At 40.0% G+C, this 15,895-nt stretch overlaps 1 protein-coding gene across 1 annotated transcript in view; it reads left to right on the top strand.

The window, feature by feature from the left end:
* The window catches only part of SNX30 (sorting nexin family member 30), a 124,743-nt gene that overhangs the window by 68,771 nt on the left and 40,077 nt on the right, over window positions 1-15,895 (top strand). The window contains exon 3 of the mRNA XM_004372156.2: window positions 1,671-1,781. Coding sequence (XP_004372213.1) covers window positions 1,671-1,781 — 111 coding nt within the window. The remainder of the gene's footprint in view (window positions 1-1,670; window positions 1,782-15,895) is intronic.

The following is a 15,895-nucleotide window of genomic DNA, read 5'->3' as shown; positions in this document are numbered from 1 at the left end:
CATGTAGAAATTTTTGAAATGGTGTATCTTTGGCTATGTATATTTTCACCAAAAAAAAAAAAAAGACAGGGTCGAGAAGGGAGAGGATTGACATGTCATGGGGTTGTTAACCAATGTCATAAAACAATATGTGTACTACTGTTTCATGAGAAATTGTTCTGTGGACCTTCACCTGAAGTACAATAAAAAAAAAGATTACGGCCTTGGAAACTATGGGGTACTTCTGCTGTGTCCCATAGGGTTGATATGAGTCAGAATCGATTTGACAGCAGTGGGTTTGGTCTTGATCCATTTTTTATCTCATACTTTAATTTCTGAGAACACTGACATTTGTCTCTGTTTTACTTAGTTTTTCGGGTCTTTGCTGTGGAGGGATGACGTGGTACTTCTGTCTATAGCACCGTGTTGGCTCCGCTTCCCCATACTTCTCTAATTTCTGAGAATATTGAGTATCATATAGTTGGTACCCTAATAGGGAAAAATAGGTTATCTGAGACTGAATTTTAATTTGGACAAATTAATGTGTAAAAATCTTACTAAGAATCAACTTAATTTTATTTTTCTTTATTAAAATGCTACATTTCAGAAAACAAAAAATTCAGGAAAGGAGATGGGATTATTAATATTTTTCTGCCATACAATGGCATTTTAGTATTCTTTCCTTACAGATTTTTTCTTATGCATACGAAATCCAGTGTAGTTTTAAGATTATGGTTCTGGCAGAATATGGCAGATTAGGCCAGAACTCCTTTATTTTCATCTCGTCTGGCTTCTAAATGAGCAGTGATCTGGTATCTCTACTTTTTGTTTGTTTTCCCTCTGCCTCTGGCAGAATTTATCACAATGTATTTAGCAGAAGGAGGAAATTTAATTTCCTTTTACAGATTCACAGAGTCTGATACAGTTGCAATATCTTCAGTGGAATTACTCTGGTAAAAGAACTTCTCAAAGTTAAGCTTGGAGGAAATGAATCAAATGTTTCTGAACACAATATCAAGAGATAATTGAATTCTGTTTCCTAAGGGTAGAGGAGCCCTGGTGGCACAGTGGTTAAAACACTTGGCTGCTAATCGAAAGGTGGACAGTTTGAACCCTCCAATCGGAGGAAGACAGGGTAGTTTGCTTCCGTAAAGATTACCGCTTTGGAAACCCTATGGGGCAGTTCTACTCTGTCCTATAGGGTTGCTATGAGTTGGAATCGATTTGACAGCAGTGGGTTTGGTTTGGAAGGGTAGGGAAGGAAAAAAAAACAACAACCGAAAACCTGGGCATTTTAATTCTAGATCCTTGAGTTTTTAACTGGGTTCTGGGGCCAGGACTCCTTATTCTGTGTTGGTAAAAAAAAAAAAAAAAAAAAAACCAAACCCACTGCTGTCGAGTTGATTTTGACTCATAGCGACCCTATAGGACAGAGTAGAACTGCCCCATAGGGTCTCCAAGGAGTGGCTGGTAGATTCGAACTCCTGACCTTTTGGTTAGTAGCCAAGCTCTTAACCACTACGCCACCAGGGCTCCTCTGTGTTAGTAAATGCTACCATTTGGCTGATGAAAGGAAAGTTTGTTCTTGCCCAGTGTGGTCATTCTAAGAGAGCTTTTTTCCTGCTCTTCAGCCAAGATATGCTATTATCCTTGTATGCCTATATTCTTTTCTACTCTCTTCTTATTTGCAGAGTACTCGGGTGGAGTTTGACCTGCCAGAATATTCTGTTCGTCGAAGATACCAGGATTTTGACTGGTTGAGGAACAAACTGGAAGAATCCCAGCCCACTCATCTCATTCCCGTAGGTAGTAAGTCATTACAGCTTGTTACTCAATTTTCTGGCATCATCTTTCTGGAGGATGTCCACTGACCTCTCATCCCTTAGATCACGGGTGAACTCTGCCTTGTATTCTGTACCAGACTTACCCATAAAACGTATATGAAACATTTCATGTTTATGGATACTGTATAGTGTATTTCACCTTTTTGGATTTTGATTTTTGATTTGCTATGAAATAGGCCAGCTTCGGGGGGTGGTGGGGGTGGTGGTAGATGGGTAGATTTTTACTTTCATTGTGACAATTAAATATTTGAGGTACAGATTGTCCTAGTTCTCATTTACTGTCTTTTTAAAGATTGAAGCTTAAAGGTATAAGGTTTACTGAAGCTATCTGTGTTTATTCTTCGCAGACAGTGTTCTTGGGGTTCAGATAGCTGCTACCAGGTGAAGAGTGATGCCTTAGATAACAGTTGGCTGGGCTTTCTTTAGGCACGGGTAACTCAGGGAACAGGCATCTAGCACAAAATCCATTCAGCCAGTTTTTCATTAAAAAAAACCCCACATAACCCTATTTATTCAAACAATATAACATTTGTTTCTTATATCTGCATGTATATTTTTTAACAGAACCAGAACAAATAAATATTAAAAGAATATTACATCAACATACATACTGAGTACTTTTCTGACTGCTTTCCTTTTACTAGAAATAACGATTTAGACCTCAAATGTTTCTTTGGGCTTTAAGGGCTTTAGGACAATTTGGGCCATAAAATTCTTCAGAGGGGCTGTATCTTTCAGTAAAAGCCTTGATTGAATGATGACTTAACACTACCAGATTTCTTGTTACCACTGCACCCTCCAATCCTCCTTTCATTCCCATGGATGGAAGAGGCTGTGTATGCTGTGTACAGTTTTCTTGTTTTTTCAAGGCAGAAGCAGCCATGTTGTCAGTGTGATGGAAGTGATGGGACTTTTCTAGGACTCTGTTCTTCCTCAGGGAATCTCCAGTTTTTTCTTCCCATATCTCCTCTGCTCTCCAAGCCTGAGGTTTTGCTTTTCTGTCTTCTAATTATTTAAAAACATGCCTGAAGGGGGAATAAGAGTTTTTAATCAGTTGAAATTATTCCTCACAACAGAATTTTAATTTGACAGTATTGGCAGCTAGTGAATTTTTATTTTTTTACATAAAATTTTTTAATTTTAGAACCGTTTCAGATTTACAGAATTATTGCAAAGATAGTACAGAGAAGTTTTCACATACCCCACACCCAGTTTCTCTTATTAACATCTTACATAACATCTTACATTTATGGTATGGTACATTTGTCACAATTAATGAACCAATATTGATACATTATTTTTAACAGACATTGCATTCGTTTTTCCCTAATATCCCTTTTCTGTTCCAGGATCCCATCCAGGATAGTACATTACATTTAGTCGACATGTCTCCTTAGGCTCTTCTTGGTTGTTAAAATTTCTCACACTTTTCTTGTTTTTGGTAACCTCGACAGTTTTGAGGAGTACTGGTCAGTTTTGAAGGACATTGTAGAAGCTGTCAGTTGGGATTTGTGTGATGTTTTTTCATATGATTAGATTGGGGTAATGTGTTTTTAGGACAACCACTGAGTTAAGTGCCATTCATATCCATATTAACGGTACACAAAAAAACAAACAAACAAAAAAACAAAAAAAAACCCAAACATTGCTGTTGAGTCGTTTCTGACTTACAGTGACCCTGTAGGACAGAGTAGAACTGCCCTATATGGTTTCCAAGCTGGTGGATTCGAACTGCTGACCTTTTGGTTTGCAGCCCAGCTTTTAACCACTGTGCCACCAGGGCTCCACATATTAAAGGCACATATGATCAAAATTCAACAGGGAACTACCAGAAATATAAACTGGATTCAGAAGAGGACGTGGAACGATAGGTATCATTGCTGATGTCAGATGGATCTTGGCTGAAAGCAGAGAATACCAGAAAGATGTTTACCTGTATTTTATTGATTATGTGAAAGCATTCGACTGTGTGGATCATAACAAATTATGGATAACATTGCGAAGAATGGGAATTCCAGAACACTTAATTATGCTCATGTGGAACCTCTACACAGAACAAGGGGATGCTGCATGGTTTAAATCAGGAAAAGTGTGGGTCGGGACTGTATCCTTTCACCATAATTAGTGTGTATGCTGAGCAGATAATCTGAGAAGCTGGACTGTATGAAGAATAACAGGCATCAGGGTTGGAGGAAGTCTCATTAACAACCTGCAATATGCAGATGACACAACCTTGCTTGCTGAAAGTGAAGAGGACTTGAAGCACTTACTGATGAAGGTCAAAGACTACAACCTTCAGTGTGGATTACACCTCAACATAAAGAAAACAAAAATCCTTGCAAGTGGTCCAATAAGTAACATCATGATAAACAGAGAAAATATTGAAGTTGTCAAGGATTTTGTTTTACTTGAATCCATAATGAATGCTCATGGGAGCAGCAGTCAAGAAATCAAAAGACTCATTGCATTGGGCAAATCTGCTGCAAAAGACCTCTTTAAAGTATTACAAAGCAAAGATGTCACTTTGAGGACTAAGGTGCGCCTGACCCAAGCCATGGTATTTTCTGTCACCTCATATGCATGCAAAAACTGGGCAATGAATAAGGAAGACCAAAGAAGAATTGATGCATTTGAATTATGGTGTTGGTGAAGAATATTGAATATACCTTGAATTGCCAGAACAAACAAATCTGTCTTGGAAGAAGTACAATCAGAATGCTCCATGGAAGCGAGGATCACGAAACTTCATCTCATGTACTTTAGACATGTTATCAGGAGGGACCAGTCTCTAGAGAAGGACATCATGGTTGGTAAAGTAGAGAGTCAGCAAAAAAGAGGAAGACCCTCAACAAGATGGATTGACACAGTGGTTGCAACAATAGGCTCATACACAGCAATGATTGTGAGGATGGCGCAGGACCAGGCAGTATTTCGTTCTCTTGTACGTAGGGTTGCTATGAGTTGGAATTGACTTGACAGTGCCTAACAATAAAAACAACTATCAGAATTATCACTGTTCATCACCTCACTTGAGGTAGTGTTTGTCAGGTTTCTCCACTGTACAGTTACTTTTTTTTCTTTCCGTTCTATGCTGTACCCTTTATGCGTAGCCCACACTTAAGGAGTGGAGAGTTATGCTCCACCTCTTGGCAGCTAGTGAATTTCAGCTTTAATACTTAAATGTGAAGAGTTAGACGGTGACCCCTGCTGGTGAAACATAGTGACACTCTTCCATTAGGCATTATGAAGCCGAAACTGAAAAAGAATGCAAGCGTTTCCAGAATTTCCAAGGTGGAGCCAGAGTGTCTCTACGTATGGTTTCCTGTGGTCTCGGCAGAAACAGTAGCAAGTAGGAAGGTACTTTAGAAGCCAGTGGAGACTTAAGTTTCTTCATAAAATCTTGGTACTCTCATATCTGGGGTGGAGAGAACTTTAATATAGGAGAGCATGTCTGATTTAAACATGAAAGTCAAGCCAGAAACAAGCCCCTTTTTACCCCTACAGAAATTCGTTTTACAGCAACTTTTTTAGGAGGTATCTATCTATTAATCTTTGTGCTAGGGCTGGTGGGTGCCCTTGAGGAGGAACAGAAGGCAGAGATGAGGGGTTATAGGACAGACAAGGGACCCCTGCCTTGGGATACTTATTGTTGAGTGGAGACTCAATAAACATGCAAGGTAATTATTGTTTAAATTTTCATTTCTTTTTTAAAAACAGATTTATTGAGATATAATTCACACACCATACAATTCACCCACTAGAAGTGTACAATTCAAAGGCTTTTAGTATATTCATAAAGTTGCACAACCATCGCCACAATAAATTTTAAAACCTTTTCATCACTACAGAAAGAAACTTTGGACCTCTTAACAGTCACTCCCAAACTCCCCATCTCCCCCCACCCACCCAAACAAACAAAAAACGAAAAAAACCAAACCTGTTACCCTGGAGTTGGTTCTAACTCGTGGCGACCCTATAGGACAGAGTAGAACTGCCTCAGAGGGTTTCCAAGGAGCGTCTGGTGGATTCGAACCGTCAACCTTTTGGTTAGCAGACTGAGCTCTTAAACACATCTCCCCCAGTATCTGTAAACCACTATAATCTACTTTCTGTCTCTATAGATTTGCCTATTCTGGACATTTCATATGAATGGAATCATACATTATATGGTCCTTTGTGACTGGATTCTTTAATTTAGCATAGTGTTTTCAAGGTTCATCCACACTGTAGTATGTATCAGTACTTTATTCCCTTTTATTGTCAGATAATATTTCATTGTATGGTTATACCACATTTTGTTTATCCATTTATCAGTTGCTGGACGTTTGTGTTGCTTTTACTTTCTGACTGTTATGAATAATGCTACTGTGAACATTCGTGTATAAATTTTTGTGTGGATGTATGGTTTCATTTGTCTTGAGTATATACAGAGGAGTGGAATTGCTGTACCATATGGTAATACAGCTTTTTTTTTTTTAATTGTACTGCAGGTGAAGGTTTACAGAACAAATAGTTTCTCATGAAACAGTAGTACACCTATTGTTTTATGACATGGGTTAACAACCCCACGACATGTCAACCCTCTCCTTTCTCGACCTTTTTTTTCTGTGTGTGAAAATATACATAGTCAAAGATACACCACTTCAAAAATTTCTACGTGCACAGTTCATTGACATCGGCTACACTCTCCCAATTGTGCTGCTATACTCACTTTAAATGAAGGCTTACAGAACAAAATAGTTTCTTATTAAACAGTACACATGTTGCCCTATGACAATGGTCAACAACCTCACAACACATCAACACTATCCTTACTCAACCTTAGGTTCCCTGTCACCAGCTTTCCTGTCCCCTTCTGCCTTCTAGCCCTTGTCCCTGGACTGCTGTGCCTCATCAGTCCCATTTGGTTTTATGGGGCTGTCCACTCCCCGGCTGAACGATGAACCTCGGAAGTGACCTCACCACTGAGCTAAAAGGGTGTCTGGGGGCCATACTCTCGGGGTTTCTCCAGTCTCCTTTAGGCCAGTAAATCTGATCTTTTTTTCGTGAGTTAGAATTTTGTTCTACATCCTTCTCCAGCTCTGTCCAGAACCCTCTGTCGTGATCCCGGTCAGAGCAGTCAGTGGTGGTAGCCGGGCACCATCTAGCTGTACTGGACTCAGTCTGGTGGAGGCCTTGGTAGCTGTGGGGTAATACAGCCTTTTGAGGAACCACCAAACTGTTTTCCAAAGTGGCTGCACCATTTAACATTGTTACCAACAGTGCATGAGGGATCCAGTTTCTCCACACCCTCACCAACACTGGTTATTACCTGTCTTTTTGATTATAGTCAGCCTAGTGGTTGTGAGAAAGAGCCCTGGTACCACAGTGGTTAAGTGCTCGGCTGCTGACTGAAAAATCAGTGGTTTGAACCCACCATCCACTCCATGGGAGAAAGATATGGCATTCTGTTTCCGTAAAGATTACAGCCTGGAAACCTTGTGGGGCAGTTCTGCTCTGTCCTGTAGGGTTACTATGAGTTGATGGCAGTTCAACGACAATGGGTTTGTTTTAGTTTTTTAGTGGTTGTGCGGTGGTATCTCATTGTGGTTTTGATCTGCATCTCCGTAGTGGCTAATGATGTGTTAAGCATCTTTTCATGTGTTTGTTGACCATTTTTATATCTTCTTTGGAGAAATATCTATTCAGATCCTTTGCCTATTTTTGATTGGGCTATTTGTCTTTTTATTATTTAGTTGTAACAGTTCTTTAGGAGCCCTGGTGGTGCAGTGGTTAAGTGCTTAGCTGCTAACCAATAGGTCAGTGGTTCAACCCACCAGCTGCCCTGTGGGAGAAAGATGTGGTAGTCTGCTTCTCTAAAGATGTACAGCCTTGGAAACCCTATGGGGCAGTTCTACTGTGTCTTATAGGGTCACTATAAGTCGGAGTCGACTCGATGGCAGAGTTTGGTTTTTGGAAGAGTTCTTTATGTATTCTAAATACAAGTCCCTTATCGGGTATATGATTTGCAAACATTTTCTCCCATTCAGTCTTTTTGCCTTCTTGATGGAGTCCTCTGAAGTACTAAGATGAAGTCCAATGTATCTGTTTTTTCCTTGGTTGCTTGTGCTTTTGGTGTCATATTAAGAAACCATTGCCAGATTTGAGGTCAAGAAGTTTTATCCCTATGTTTTCTTTGATCCATTTTGAATTCATTTTTATATCTTAAATTTTCGTTAAAAATTTTTTTTATTACTGGTGAGGCTGAATATCTTTCCATGCTTTACTGGGCATTGGCATTTCTTCTTTTGTGAGTTACCTCTTCGGTCTGTTTTAAAAAATGTAAATTTAAACAATAATTACATTGCATTACATTTGACTGTAGGCTTGTAAAAACTCCTTATCTGCAAAGGAAATTCACCCAGCTGGGAATACCTTTTTTTTTTCCAATTTTTCTTTTTCTTGGACTTGAGTCCATAAAAAATAATGCCCTTGCCCAAGTTAATCTTGTACTTTATAGTTTCTGGCTTTGAAGCTATGTTAGCTATGTAATGCTGCTATAACACTGGGTGACTTTAACAGTGTAAAAACGGCATGGAAGCGGTCTTGTCTGACCTCCTCTAACTTCACAAAGGGGAAGGAGAATCAAGATCAACAGCCCAAGGCCGATTCCTATGAGGTGGAGGTCAGACATGTTGCCTCACTCTGCCATCTTTATCAATTCTGACACCAAATGTCTCTCCCATGACACTCTCTACTTCTCTGCTGAGTTCAATAATTCATTGCAATGCCCACACACAACTCACAGACAATACTCATGATTATGGGGTTTATTAGGGAAGTAACAGGTTACAATTCAGGTTCAGGAATGCTCAGGATACAGTTCTTCCATTAGGATAGCCTCTTTTCAGCTCTGCCCCAGGCACGCCTCTCTTTGGCCCCTTGGCCTCTCCCCTGCTCGGGCAAGTGTTACAAAGCTCTTTAGGTCTGCCGATAAATGCCCAGAAGCACCCCACTCTGCCAGTAAGCCCTGCCCAAAGGCACGTAGCTGTAGCTCTGTGGGTCAGCAAACTTAGCTTCACCAAGTGCCCAGAGGCATCCTACTCCACCAGCAAGCCTCCTGCCCGAAGGCACTCAACTTTCTCACTCTGTGGGCCTGGAAGCCCACTGCATGGTCCCTCCTGCCAGTTCTCCTGCCACCATTTCTCTGCTACCACTTCTCACTGTCTTCAGTGTTAAACAGCTTTCTCTCTCTCTGTCTCTCTCAGTCTCCTGATTCCAGGAGCTTCTCAGCACAGGGATCCCAGGTCTAAAGGACACACTCCGCTCCTTGCTCTTCTTCCTTGGTGGTGGTGAGATCCTCTTCCTGCTCTAGAATTGACTGTGTTTTAAGTCTAGCAGGATGCAAAACTGAACAGTTCCTTGGTGGGCGACAATTACCTTATTTGCACAGTCCCACCCAATCACTTGGGTGGGAGTTACAAGACCATGGTGAGAAAGGCCACACAAAATCAGTCTATCTCACCACAGACAGGAATTTATTTTCTCACAGTTTAGGAGGCTAGAAGTCTGAATTCAGGGTGCTAGTTCTAGGGGAAGGCTTTCTCTCTCTGTTGGCTCTGGAGGACGGTCCTTGTCTCTTTGAGCTGCTCCTGGGTAATCTTCATGTGGCTTGGCATCTCTCTTTCCTCGTCTCAGCTTCTTTAACTTGCTTGTTTAATCTTTTTTGTATCTCAAAGGAGAATGATTTAAAACACACCCTGTTCTAATCCTGTCTCATTAACATAACAAAGAAAACCCATTCCCAAATGAGATTATAATAGCAGGCATAGAGGTTATGATTTACAACACATATTTTTGGGAGACACAATTCAACCCATAACAGAAGCCTATCTTTAAGATGTTAAAAATAAATGCTTTTATGTTTTCTTCTGTGGCTTTTATGTCTTTATTTTTTACATTTAAATCTAGAATTTATCTTGATGTGAGATGTGAGTACCCTTTCTCAGATAGGGAATGAGTTGTCCTAGAACTACTCATGAGTAGTCACCTTTATCAAATATCTTGTATTAGACTGTATCATGTATTTGTTTTGTTGTTAGCTGCCTTTGAGTTGGCCCCCAGCTCATGGCAACCCCATTCACAATGGGATCAAACTGTCATGATCTGCAGGTTCTTCATTGGCTATTTCGGAAGTAGATCACCATGCCTTTTTTCCTAGTCTGTCTTTGTCTGGAAGCTCTGCTGAAACCTGGTCAGCATCACTGACAGATGGGTGGCAGCTGCGCTTGAGGTACATTGGCTGGCAATGGGACCCAGGTCTCCCACATGAAAAATGAGAGTTCTATCATAATCACCACTGCTCCCCTCCCCCCCGGTCATGTATTATTGTTGTTGTATGCTGTTGAGTTGATTCTAACTCATGGCAACCCTATATGACAGAGTAAAACTGTCCCATAGGGTTTCCTAGGCTGTAATCATTATGGGAGCAGGTTGCCAGGTCTTTTATCTCGTGGAGCAGCTGGTGGTTTCAAACTGCCAACCTTTTGGTTAGCAGCTGAGTGCTTTAACCCCACTGTACCACCTGGGCTTCTTGTATCATGTATTAGACTTGTATATTCATGGGCTGTTTCTGAACCTTTTGGTTCATTGATCCCTTGGGTCTGGTGCCCCTGTCACATCCTTTGAGTTACTGTAAAACTTTATAGCACATTTACAACCCATCTCTGCTCCCACCCCTTGATATACTTTATTTTCAGAAGTTTTCTAGCCGTTTACACGTTTTATTCTTCAAGGTGAACTTCAGAATTTTTTGAATAAGTTGGAAAATTTTGGGGAATGGGGCAAGTTTCTGGGTTCTTTGGCTAATCTAAGTCAGCTATAGTTAAAAATGTTTGAGAACCCCGGAGCTTTCGGATTCTACTGCCTATGTTAGGAGCATGGAGGTAAAATCCCTACTTTGCTCGGGGCTTTATTGGAGCCACGTGAAGTGGGGGATGAACAGACAAGCCAGGCTATGGTTCTGGGGAGGCGCCTTGAGTTCCTTGATTTGCCTTTCCACATTGACTGTCCTAAGACTTGTCCTTGTTCCCAGCCCCTATGGCTCTGAACTTGGCAGTTTATGGGGCTCTGCTGGGGAAACCCCAACCCCTTCTGTTGTAGCACTGCATGAAACTTACACTGTTAAAAGTGAAAGCAAAGGGATCTATTTGGGGAATAGAAACAACCAGACTGGGAAACACAGTGCAATATGAGATTACAAAGTGCTTCAACATTCTGAGGGAGAAGCAAGCTTTTTATACAAAAAAAGTGGAAAAGGAGTACACGATCACAATTGTGGGGGCTTGGGATGACATATAATTACAACACAAATAGCAAATTAAAATTGTATAAGGTTAATCTCTTTTCTAACATAGACTTTGTGGAGCCAACCTAGCAAGCGATTTGTTAAAATGTATACATTCTTCCTGGGGCATGCTGCTTAAACATTCTCCTAAGACCATCTGGATAAACATTTCTTGAAAAATATTTCTTTGTTCTTGCTCCCTCTGTTGTTTGCTGAGGGTGGTTAAAAGTTTACAAGAGTAGAAAATTTTCAAGCAGAAGCTTTAAGATGGAGCCTGATCCAGACCTTTGTCGACCATTTCAGTCATGCCAAGCACCTCAGATTTTGGGGTGCTCTCATGCATTCCCTATATCACTCTTTTCTTTGGGTAAAATAGAATCACGTGATGATTGATACTAATCAACTTTTCTCTCAATCCAGTCTTTTGTGCTTTGTTTTTAACAAATTCTGGCCTGTTAAGAATACCCTTTTATGTTTTCTGATGTTGTAACATATTTTTTCTTATTTTGTATTGCTTTGTTCCTTTGGAATTTTAAAAGCAGGAAGAAGTGATCATATATTATCAAAATGCTATCTTGGAACTAAAAGTGTGGTGGATGTGTATGTTCGTCATCTCATAGTGGCAATTCACTTTGTTTTTCTTTATTATCTAATGACTAAAGCCACCAGAAAGTCTTTGTTGTGGCGTAATTTTTTGGGGGTGTGTGTGAAAGTTAGTTTTAGAATGTTCTGTTTCACTTCCTTGAGAACTACTAGTTACTATAACAAATAGAGTTCATAATTAGATGGACATAAATAGATTTTGGAAGGTGAAGCACATACATCTGTTAAACACTTTAGTGATTGTCTTAGGCTGGGTTCTCTAGAGAAGCAAAACCAGTGAAGCATATATACATGTTTATATATTTAGAGAGAGAAAGAGATTAGAAGTAATTTATCTCAAGGAAATGGCTCATGCAGTTGTGGAAAGCTGGCAAGTGCCAAGTCCATGGGTCAGACATCGGGGCTAGAGATTTCTCCTGACTCACAAAGCTGCAGGGGTGACAAACCCAAGATCAGCAGGTCAGACAGCAGGCCACTGGCTCACAGGCTGCAGAGGCTGACGAGTCTCAAGATTGGCAGGTAAGCTGCTAGCTCAAGTTCCAAGAACCGGAGGTCAGATGATGACAGGCTGGGTGCAGGATACAGAGAGCCTTGCTGGAGCATCCATTTATATACTGGAGGCAGACCACACTCCCCCCAAGTAAACCCCCTTTCAGTTGATTGGCTGCTCATAGCAGATCTCATCATGGAGTTGATTACATCATTACATAACTGCCAAATTACATCATTATGTAAGTGCCAAACTACATCATAACTGCTGTGATGGTTAAGATTGTGTGTCAGCTTGGCTGGGCCATGATTCTCTGTGTTTTAATGTAATCACTCCCATGATTGAATATACTGTGAGTAGGCAGTCAGATGAAAGGGATTCTCCTTGGGGGTGTGGCCTGCATCTGTATATAAGCAGACGTTCTGGCTTTTTGCTGTCTCTGGATCCTGCGGCTGCTTCTTGTCATCTCATCTCCCATTCTTGGGACTTGAGCTGTCAGCTTATCTGCCGAACCTGGGATTCATTGATCTGCACAGTCTGTGAGCAGGAGCCCTGCTCTCCGACCTTCCGATCTTGGGCTTGCCAGCTTCTGCGGCTGTGTGACTTGGGAGAGGCCTCTACCCTGATCCATGGACTTGGGATATTCTAGCCTCTACAATCACGTGAGCTGTTTCCTTGATATAATCTCTCTCTATATATATATTTATACACTTTACTGGTTTTGCTTTTCTAGAGAACCCAGCCTAAGACAACTGCCAAACCACTGAGAATCATGGCCCAATCAAGTTGACACACACAACCTTAACCATCACCGTGATGCATTCAACTGGAACTTTAATGTTTACTTTAATTTTTATTAAGGAAGCTTTGCTGAAAAGATATATTTGTATTTAGTTTGCATCTGATTTTCTTTTAGGTAGTGCTAAAGTCTCATAGGAATTAATGAGAATAAATTTGTAATGCAACGACCGTTTTTCTTTATATGAAGTAATCAATAAAAACTTCATTTTCTGATTGGTTTCCCCTTTTTTTGTACTTTTGAATATACATGCTTTTAGCTTACCCAGTAGATAAATTAATAAGTAGTGAAGCATTGTTTGAACTTTCAGTTACTTTGAATTAAGCCAAACTTGGTGATTGTTCTTTTTAGGGACAGTTTTTAATCTTGTTGCTCCTTTATTTTGTTTATTTTTTTGCATAGGAGCAGTATGTTCTTTCAGTTTTACAAGGGTAGGAAAAATGAGTTTTTGGCATATTGTGTGTGTTCACTAATTGTTTGTTGAATTGCACAGAAGAAGCAGTTTAAATGCTGGTAACAGGATGTTGGGCATTTCAAGATTGAGCAATTGAAATCTTTGTCCAGGTTTTCTGCCCAGAAATAGTAGCTTTTCAGTAACAATTTACAAGAAATATGCTTTAGTTTCACAGATGAAAAAAATACTTTCTTTTAAAGTTATATGAAATAATAATGGATGTAAAAATGCTTTCCAAAGCATCAGGTGCTATAAAAATGTAAGATGTTTTGGTTGGAAAACAGTTTAAACCTTGAAATATTTAAAACATTTTCATTAGAGAAAATATACTAGAGAGAGTCAGTGCAATGAACCCCCATAAATCCATCACCTAGCTTCAACATTTATCAATTGATGGTCCATCTTGTTTCATCTCTACCCTTGCCCACTCCTTTGTCTTCACCCCAGATGATTTTTAAAACAGTTTGGCTTAAAAGATATGTGGAAGTTCCACCTCTTAGTTTACTCCCATTTATGCTTTCAGTGCTCAGTGTTTACAAATTAATAAAAACTGCTGAGATTCATTAGGTGTCTACTATGTACTTGAAGCTGTGTTGAACTCTTCACTTATGTTATCTCGTTTACAGACTATAGATGCACTTGCTTTCATCAGCAACCCAGATTCCTATGTATGAGCAACCTAGAAAGCAGTTCTAGGGTGAGGCTGAGAGTAGGTGTGTCTGTTTAAGGAAGCTTGATATAGGAAGAAACAAATTTGTAAAGTCTTGTACATTTGGGAATAAGAATGCTTATTACAGAAGGAGATTCTGTTTGCAGAAAGCTTCACCCTTGGGTTCCTTTAAATAACAAACTCCTCTGATGCATTAAATATAGAGTTCAATTTGTTAAATCTGGTGAATGAATAACAATTTCAGGAGGTCATCTGTTATGTTCAAGAGGCACACCTAACCACTTATTTGCTCATTAGGCCTTCCTCCCAAGTCCTATCTGGTATAAACAAATGAGAGTGTGCTGTAGAGGACTCACATGAGATAAGAACAGAAAAATATTTGGTAATTAGGAATTCATTGGTGATCGTCTTAACTAGAGCAATTTCTGCAGCAGGTGGGGATTTGGCAGAGAAATGCAGCATTGAGGGCAGTACTAAAACCAGTTTGTTTTTTCTTTTTTTGGGGTGTGTTTGTGGGAGAGGGGTTATGAGATCAATGGAAGGGGAGAAGTAAGGATAAATGACTCTTTAGAAAGGTTGGGAGAGAGGAAGGAAAGTGGAGAAGAAGGAGATGTAAGGTCAAGAGATAGTTGGATTCTTTTTTTTTTTCCAGGTAGAAAGAGGCCCATCCATATTTGTAGACTTGGGGAAAAGAGCTGAATAAGCAGATGTTGAAGATACAGGGAAGAAAAGGTGTAATTAATTAATGATGACAGGTACATGATAATGAGCTAATGGTATCAAGAACACAGATGGAATAATTAACTTTGGGGAGACCTGAGGAATCGAGGTGAGGATGATACTGAGTAGATGGGTTTCTGTGGAGGAAGTAAAATGGTTAGAGAATTCCTATGTGATGCCCTTACACTTGGTTCCTACTTCAGAGAGGTGGTAATCTGCTTAGCATGAAGGACTGGAGATTGAGTATACGGTTTAAGGAGAATGACTTCCTAAGAGAGTAGGAAAGGAACTGACCAGAATAAAACAATAATTCTAAAGGATGGCTGCACCCTGTTAAGACAGCTTCTCTGGTGCTTTAGAGTGGTTCAGAACAATTGGGTTGGATGGCCTGTGCATCTGATCCAGTAGTGCATTTCTAATAATTTACTGAAAAACAAAAAAACAAAGTCCTCACAACTGGACCAGTAAGCAGCATCATGATAAATGGAGAAAAGATTGAAGTTGTCAAGGATTTCGTTTTTCTTGGATCTAGTCAACACCCATGGAAGCAACAGTCAAGAAATCAAACAACATATTGCATTGGGCAAATCTGCTACAAAAGACCTCTTTAAAGTGTTAAAAAGCAAAGATGTCACTTTGAGGACTAAGGTATGCCTGACCCAAGCCATGGTGTTTTCAATTGCCTCGTATGCATTCGAAAGCTGGACCATGAATAAGGAAGACCAAAGAAGAATTGACGCCTTTGGATTATGGAATATTGAATATACCATGAACTGCCAAAAGAACAAACAAATCTGTCTTGGAAGAAGTACAGCCAGAATGCTCCTTAGAAGCAAGAATGGCGAGACTTTGTCTCATGTACTTTGGACACGTTATTAGGAGGGACCAGTTCCTGGAGAAGGACATCATGATTGGTAAAGTAGAGGGTCAGCAAAAAAGAGGAAGACCTTCAATAAGATGGATTGACACAGTGGCTGCAACAGTGGGCTCAAGCATAACAACGATTGTGAG

Source organism: Trichechus manatus, unplaced genomic scaffold (assembly GCF_000243295.1).
Source record: "Trichechus manatus latirostris isolate Lorelei unplaced genomic scaffold, TriManLat1.0 scaffold00016, whole genome shotgun sequence".
Lineage (NCBI taxonomy): Eukaryota > Metazoa > Chordata > Mammalia > Sirenia > Trichechidae > Trichechus > Trichechus manatus.
The sequence above is the reverse complement of the archived record's forward strand: the minus strand, read 5'-3'. Positions and strand labels throughout refer to the sequence as shown.